This window comes from Phalangium opilio, unplaced genomic scaffold, assembly GCF_054372755.1.
Source record: "Phalangium opilio isolate 3A_F unplaced genomic scaffold, DU_Popi_V2 ptg000087l_1, whole genome shotgun sequence".
In the NCBI taxonomy this organism is placed as follows: Eukaryota; Metazoa; Arthropoda; class Arachnida; order Opiliones; family Phalangiidae; genus Phalangium; species Phalangium opilio.
Genome location: NW_028324192.1, coordinates 738340 through 746817, shown reverse-complemented (window position 1 = coordinate 746817; position 8478 = coordinate 738340). Strand labels below are relative to the sequence as shown.

The window sequence follows — 8478 nt, the reverse complement described above, 5'->3', positions numbered from 1 at the left end:
TATCCTGTAAAATTTAAAGTCTTCAGCTTTAATAGTTTTGTTTTTATAAAAAAATAAAAATCATCACATAGTAGAGAAATTGAAAGAGTTAAAACTGAAGACCGAATTTAGATTTTTTCAAATTTGAACCAATGGATGCACTATTTGGGCCAAAACGTTGATAAAACTGCCACTGGTCCCCTCCCATAGACGCCTATGTTAAAACCAGACGGGTTTGAAAGTTTAGACCGAACCTATGTGACGCGCCGCATGCGCGAGTTAACATGTAAGAAAAAATTTTGGAGGGGCTTCTAGAGCGCGTGCAGCCAACGTGATCAAGTGGGCTGTGAATCGACCAACATACAGCCCAACTTTCCCGCCAAATTTTAAAAGTCATAGTGCCAGCATTGACAGAATTGAGTTAATGACCAAGGCTTAGTAAAAATTACTTTGAAATTGTTTATTTGAAATAAAATTTTGCTAAGCGGTATTACACCAATAATCAATTAAAATGATGAAAACATGAGAAAATTAAAATATTAAATTATCCAAAAATAATAAAATGTATAGACTTTTTACAAAAAAAGTTGTTCATAACAACTTTTTTTTTTATAATTTCATAAACCATACGTCTTCGGAAGTATGGCATGTTTCTCTGCAAAATAAAATATGTTAAGAACTTAATATTTAAATGTAGTAAATAAAACTTTAATATTTACTTGTGTAAAAGTTAATTTAGCATTTCGGGTAATATATTCCGCAAATTTGCAAGTAAACATTCCGCAATCGCCGTCATTCATCTGTTGTGGAATATTCTAGAAATAACAGGGAGTTGATTAACATTAATTGCAAAATTAAATAACAATATATAAAATTAAAAAATAATGTAATATTTTAACCGCTTCTAGTTTCCAATCACTCATATCAAATTCAGTTTTGCGTTTATCCCTGCTTTCGTCAGCCAATAATTTTTTAACGCGTCCAAACACTCAATTATTTTTTTCTCCCATAGAGTCATAGTATTGGATTTTTTTGTGACGAAAATCTATAACCTAAAATAAAAATTCCATTAAATTGATATCTTATAAGTTATAAACAATATAGAAAAAGTAAATATGCGAGGATGGTACCAGAGGATAAAGCTATTGCCCTATGTTCTTATCAGCATGAATACGTTCTTGCTGATACGAATATGCCTAAAATTGATCGCGCTCTGCCAAAGATACCCAAAATAAAATTTCCAAACATACCTTCCCGGTGTTCCTGGTCATTAAATGTAGTGTCGAAACTGTCGACGTCATAAGGCAACTTAATGTTTAGATGGTCACCATTACGGAATTTCCACACTTCTTTTCCGTCGAGAATTGTCAAGTATGGTTCCGGTTCTACATTGCGTGTCTTCGGGCGTTTAGGAGATGCTGTTGCTTTTCGGGAGTCTTTTTGGCTTCAACAGGATTGCGCGGCACATCGTCACTATCCTTGTCCTTGAAAGCGTACGCCGTTTCCTCAACGAATCTCCCGCTTTGATCAATGGCGTACAACCTCTCTACTTTGACGACCTTAATCTTCCAGGACAACGCCGCTTTCAGTTTCCTCCCTTCGGGTACTTTCATGATAAAATGAGTGGTCCTTAGAATACGCTTTTCGTGTTGACTTTTCCTGGACAACGATGCCTGAGGAGTTCCACCCAGATAACGTATCAATGAACCAAAGCCTCCATTTCAGCGGGGAACGCGTCAAGTGGACCCAAAGTGATGACGGTGTTCCTCAACGGTAAGCTCGTTTCGGCTCCGTTTCCTACGATCATGGGTGTATATAGATCGTTCGCATTTAAAAGTAGGATTTCCTCCAATTCCACGCACATTTGTAACCAACAAAATGTCGCGTCGGTTGCACTAGTTATCAAATTTCGGCTTCCGTGTTCGTGCAATAAAAGAGGAACGACGGTGTAGTCGGATTTCTCGTTAATTGCACCGCCGTATTCTTTAACGTACTGTTCGATTTTTTCCCGCGTAACTTGGGCGAAGCCGCAAACTTGAAACGAAATTCCTTTGAAGAGTCGAGTAGTTTCCCTCGTTGTTGTTAACGAATCACAACTTTCGTCTGTATTGGATATGTCACCTCTCACAGCGTTGATAATCTCAGCTTCATCCAAGATTTCACTGGAGAAACCCTTAAGGTTTTTTATTAAGTCGCTGGTAATGACGTGAGTAACTCGCGAACTCATTTTGTCGCAAAGCATACCGTTACCGATGTTGATAAGTTTGAGAATCTGTGCTAAGGTAATAGAATTTGTGGGGAATCCGACTGGCAAGATTTGAAATCCGTCCAAGTTATTGCTGGCTTTAATGTTCGAAATGTCCAGGTTTTCAAATTTAGGTGAGCGCGTTCCGTCATCATTCTGGCCTCGATCAGGTGAGCGCGTTCCGTCATCATTCTGGCCTCGATCAGGTGAGCGCGTTCCGTCATCATTCTGGCCTCGATCAGGTGAGCGCGTTCCGTCATCATTCTGGCCTCGATCAGGTGAGCGCGTTCTGTCATCATTCTGGCCTCGATCAGGTGCGCGCGTTCCGTCATTACTTTGACCATTATTTCCTTTGAGAGTTTCACTGGCGCTAATCTCTACCCCCGATGACTTCTTTTTGTTAGAACCACTAGTCGCATCTCCAATCAGGTTCAATTCCATGGCGGTCGCACTCCTTGCATTCGACGATCTACTAGGGATTCGTGTCATTAACCAGACATCAATTGGCACATTTTTAGAAGCAGGTGCTGGGGATGACGTCAACGCTTTCTCGAAACCCGTCACAGCAGCAAGTTGCAGAGCGACAGGTTCCGAAGCAGAGTGGAACTCTAGGCGTGGCAGGACATTCGGCCTTGAGCCAGTTATCGCCTTTGTGGCTCTCGGACTTGGGCTGCGTCTAGGCATCCGTTTTATTCCCATTTCCACGCACTTCATATATCTGCAGTATTTGCATGTATTTCTAGTATCCTTATTGATCGGCAGTTTTTGGATTTCGAGCACCCGTACTCTTGATGCTTATGCAGGCTGCGTTGAAAAAACGCCTTGCACCCCTCGCAGCTTGTCACGCCAAAGGCTTTGGCGACGGCCTGGTCGCCGCAGACGACGCACTCTGCGGGTGCCTTGATATCTCCCATCTCCAGATAGGAACGCCTATGTAGAGCCAAGAATAGCCAAAGAAGTTAAGTATACGTACACGACCGTAACAAGTAAGTGGAAGCTAGGGAACGCATCAAGTTGACCCAAAAAATCAGGTGACCAAGAAATGGCACCATCTAGTATCGGCCCGCGTAACTTTTCCCTCGTCAAAATAGAGTTTAGAGAAACAATGGGAAAACATTCAGAGGAAACGTGACGCTACACTTTAGCTAAATTGGCGCCCCCTTTAAAAATTGCTTTAATGGACATTAGCATGGTGTCAATCGCTGGCTTTGAGAAAATTTAAAAGCAAATTTTGTTTGTACAATATATAAACAAACAGTCAACACTACCGTTCAACGCGGCATGTAAATTTGACAAATAATTATTAACCTTTTGATCATTCAATCGAATAATTAAACATTGCTTAAATAGACACAGTTTTCAGACTAGGAGGATTCGTAACAATGGCTGCGTTCAGTAACACTCATCAGGAAAAACATCGATGTTTGGGAAAATGAAATCGGTGTTCTTTTGACGTCATGATGACGTTGCAGTTGTTGAACGGCACAATTTTGTGTAATCGATGCTTTTCTTAATGGCGACGATATTATGATAACGTTACGGCAGAGGCTTAAATAATAAATCCGAACTATTTACAAAGATATTATACTTAAAGTTATCAATTAAATCAAAATTCTGTTAGAATCCATTTTTTTACCAAAAAAATATATTGCTTTTCAGTATTATTATCCATAAGGATAATATTTGTAAATTCTTCGTTATTTTAAATTTGTGGAGATTGGGATGTAGTTCCCCCCATTTTTGGTCGCGGCGCAAAATGACGAAATTTACGTCATGAATCCGATGCTCATCGAAAAAACCTCCTCTCACAGCTGATTTTTCTGATGGGCATCCGATGAGCATCATGACGTCACGCCCAAAGATGCGAAAAACCGTTCAGTAAGACATCGATGTCATCTTTCAGTCATCGATGTTTTTGATGTTGGTTACTGAACGCAGCCAATTACACAAGGATGGAGTCAAAAGTCAAACCTCCTTGTGTAAATAGTACGAATCCTTCTAGCGTGAAAACAAAGTGTAGATTACAGGCTGAGAAACAGGATTTTATTTTTAAGCTGGCCATATGACTAGTAGAGCCAAAGCACTTTTAATTAAAAACTGGCCACTTGAAATGGTTAAACCTCTGAACGTTTTTAATTAATTAAGTGGTCACAGGGCCAGTATACTAAACCCCAAAAGCATCTAATTTTTAAAGTGGACATTTGTCGCCTTATTTCGCAGCTTGATTTAGATTAGCCGCTCAGCGGGTTTGAACATAGCCCACTGTATCACGCGCTCTCCGTTTCGAAGCCACCCATACCAGAAATATTCTAAATAGAAGTTTGACATTGGAAATAAATATTTTTATTCTAAAAAACCCACTTTAAGAGATACTGATTGCGACACACCTCTCAGTAAAAACAAGCCCACACCACCCCCAGGTTTATTTTTCGTCTTCTTTAGAATGTCCCGCCTGTTAACAGCATCTGAGCTCGCTCGCTCGCTCGCGTGCGCGCGATCGATCGAGTGAGTGAGTGAGCTATGGTTTGACTGAATTTAAACTGCGGCAAAACACATTACCTACATATGTATGCTTGCGATTTTCAATCTATTGTAGTATTAAATATAAGAAACATTTATTAACCTTTAAATCTAGAGGGGTTGAACTTTAATTGCTAAACATTTATTTAAACAAACAAATAAAAGTTTCCCACCTTTTTTAATTTTCCCAAAAAACATTCCAGGCAAACCCTTTAAATAAATTTAGGATAATGAATGAATTAGTCTAACCTGTTTGGATGTTGGACTAGCTATGTTATCATTTGATCCTTGTGACTCTCTTTCCGATTCGTTGCCTCCTATCTCTGTTGACCTAGCAAAGACAAAAACAGAAAGAAAATCTCTTAGGATTGCTTCATTTTCCTTCTTGCATTTTAGAGTTTAAAACCATTAAAACTGAAATCATATTTATAAAAAAAAGTCTATACTGAACTTACTCGTCAAAACTGTCTTCATCATTGGAAGAATCATATCTATCTTTGGTTCATTAATTCTGTCTACAAATTGGGCCAGAACGGCATATAGGATGTCTAAAGTCTGCCTGACAGGGTCTAATTTCGCGCTACAAAAATAAAGTGATATTGCTTTTGGTTAGATTCACTCATTTTAGGTTTATTATATGGTCATTAGGCTTAATTTCAAGTCAAATTAGCTCAGAAACTTACTTGATACTAAGATTATAGCATTTTTCTTTAGTTCTAGGTTTTATTCCATTCTGCTTCTTAATTTTCGTTGCGTTTTTAGGCGAAAAATCTTCAAATTAATCCAATACTTTCTCTAATTCTTCAATAGATCTTCGAATATCCTCTGATCTGGGTGGAGAGAAATAAATTTGGCTCGAAACACCTTCAAATACGGCTCCAAAATAAAAATGTCGACGATATTTCTACTAAATGTTCATAAACATTCCCGAAAAACCTGTTGATTAACTTGGATTTTTGCATACGAATTACGACTCGACTGTTCATGTAGTAAAGCAGAAACTCCTAAACTCGAGCACTGAATCGTATTTATTTATAACCCCCCCGGGCCCCCCCAACTCAGGGATCTTTGTAGTGGGATAAGAATTACGATAAGAACTTCAAACAAATTCCGTTTCTTCTTCGCCGACTAACAATCTGCCACCATGGAGAAATATTACAGGAGATCTAGCCTCAATGTAAGGTACTTTCGAAGAAACTTTCATTCTAAAATCAATTCAAATAATCCATGGAAAATGCCAATGTAAAAAAGAGCAGCGAATATCTCTAAAAAATCCAGTTTTTTTACACTTTATTTCTGAAACGTTAAATCAGTTTTTTCAATAGCAATTTGTTACAAACCAAGTCACTCAAAAACTATATATTAAATAGGTTTTTTTAAACAAGGAAGGATCGAATTAAATGCATTAATTGATATACAGAAAAAATTATGACGCGTTTGTGTAATAAACAAGATGGCGTGACGCAGCATTTTTCCTAGCTGTTATAATTTAGTTCAAAGGTACTTGACATTACGTAGAAAGGCACAGACGATTAATATACAATCTTAAACGCTGCAGAAATAAGTTAATACATAGTTTACAGGCAAGGAGGATTCATACCATTTGCACAAGGAGACTAGGCAAATTAGAGCGTAAAATAGCAGACGATTTTACACACTCTAAGTCGCTTGGTCTCCTTGGGTTAATGGTAGGAATCCTCCATTCCTGTAAAGATACGTTCCATAAGTCAATGCCTACGAGATAGATCTATCTCGTAGGCATTGCATAAGTATGAGTGCACTTCCTATTATAAAAAGATTTGGTTTACCCAAGTCTAAAAAACAAAACGGTAAGAGTTTTTCCAGTTCGTGTTTAGTTAAAAACAGTATGAAAACTTCTTGTGTTTAAAAGCTTTTGAGAGGAAAATCTTCAGAAATTAGAAAACAATGTGTCAATTTGATTAAATTAACACGATATCCCTTAAAAAATAAATTTCATGATAAAAGGTTTTACGAAAATGGAATTGTTGTTGAAAAATCTGAGATAAGTAATTTTTTATTTCATTAAATTTATAGGAAATAAATCCATTACCAGTAAAATCATGAGATTGAATTACATTCTAAAGAGTAGTAAAATACGGATTGTCTTTAAAATTATACAGAAAAAAATATCCGCGCTTCAGTCAACTGGAAAAACTCTTATCGTTTTGTTTTTTAGACTTGGGCAAACCAAGTCTTTTCTTATAATATCGGTTCCTTCAGTCTTAATTTGTATTAATCTGTTATAAAAATAATTTTATGCTTGTCAAACGTGATTCATTCGAGGTTCCAGTAATACGTTCGTGAGCATATTGGCTCACTCCGAGTGCCTCTCATTATTTTATGGGAAAGTTTAAATGACTTGGGAGGCGAGTGGTAAATAATTTCACCATTGATGTTTGGGTGGTAACTTAATTAACCTTTAGTAGGCGGATGGTAACCTATTCACCACTAGCAGGCGGATGGTGACTCAATTCACCATTGGTGGACGGGTGGTGACTCAATTAATATGAAAGGGTAATATGTCAACTTAACTTGTGAGCACGCACCAGAAGGAAAATTTGCAAAATACCTTTGAACTAGCCAACATTGTTCAACATTCAATAGTTGCTTCATAATTCAAAAGCATTCCAAACCTTAACTTTAGATTGAACCAAAGTTTTATTTTAATCAAAATTAGGTTAGTTGTCAATATATTCCTACCTAACCATTCTACTGTGTTTGACGCTTTTATTCCAGAACCTTGAGGAAACGGCTTCGATATAGTAGTTTATTGTGCTTCTTGTTCACATTTGTTATGTGCAGCTGCTAGTTTCATCTGATTTGATTTCGCGTTATTTTGATACAAGATATTTCTTATTGTAGAATTGGTTTTAGGCATTCAACATATAAATTTCTCAATGTGTTTATATCCAAGTAGTTTTTCAGGGGCTTGAGCGTCTATATTCTCGAGTTTATCTTCCTGATGACATAGTCGGTTTGTTCTGTCCAAGTTAGATTCTCGTCAAGCCAGAGGCCCAAGTATTTGTATTTATCGACTCTCTTAATTGTGCTATCGCAAAAGATTTGGATGTCTGACTACTTTTTCTGGGATTTCCGATCTGGTGATATAATCATGAATTTGGTTTTATCAAGGTTCAAGATCAAACCTTTTCCGGTTAGTCTTGTCTTGATTCTACGTATACCTTCTTCGGTATCGTGTATCAGCGGCTTAATATTCTTATGATTAGCTATGATTGCAGTATCATCTGCAAATGCGTTTGCAACGGACTTAGGAGTGTTTCATGCATTCAGTGAGCACGAATCGAAAGGAGAGTCAATGATTGAGGAGGGAAGGTACTTTATAACGGCCGGGCACCATGGCTCTCACGCGCACCTACCTCAGCGCTCAGTCGAGGAGTAAAACGTCACATGATCCTTTGAGAAGGAAATTCAAAAAGGATAAACCCGAAAATACCGTTAGAGGCTCAGAATTCAGCCAGCGTACCTCACTGGCTACTGTAGCTTTGTCTACAGTTAATTTACGCTTTTTTAACAATTTATAGGCCTAATAATGGTTTCTTATAAGAAATACTGTTACAAAAATACAAAAAACTGTAGCCGAGATATAAAATACATACAATTCCCCAAAAAAATAAAACCAAATTTGAGCTATGTAAAAGATGGATAATATCGTGTGGTAGAACTGATTTAACGACGGAAAAGAAAAATAGAAC

The 8478-nt window shown here is 37.6% G+C and overlaps 1 protein-coding gene across 2 annotated transcripts; it reads right to left on the bottom strand.

The window, feature by feature from the left end:
- Positions 1-430: 430 nt before the first annotated feature.
- On the bottom strand, positions 431-5766 carry LOC149649708 (uncharacterized). Of its 2 annotated transcripts, XR_016371594.1 has the most exons (7): positions 5428-5766; positions 5200-5324; positions 4994-5075; positions 1230-3154; positions 879-1031; positions 699-794; positions 431-634 (listed from the first exon to the last, which is right to left on the bottom strand). XR_016371594.1 is itself a non-coding variant. In XM_089849213.1 (4 exons), the coding sequence occupies exon 4, from the start codon at positions 2936-2938 to the stop codon at positions 1679-1681; it is 1260 nt and encodes a 419-aa protein (XP_089705339.1). In that variant the 5' UTR covers positions 2939-3154; positions 4994-5075; positions 5200-5324; positions 5428-5766; the 3' UTR covers positions 1069-1678. The 2 variants fall into 2 exon arrangements, 1 of the variants encoding a protein (XP_089705339.1); XM_089849213.1 differs by lacking the exons at positions 431-634; positions 699-794; positions 879-1031 and having other exon boundaries at positions 1069-3154.
- Positions 5767-8478: the final 2712 nt, after the last annotated feature.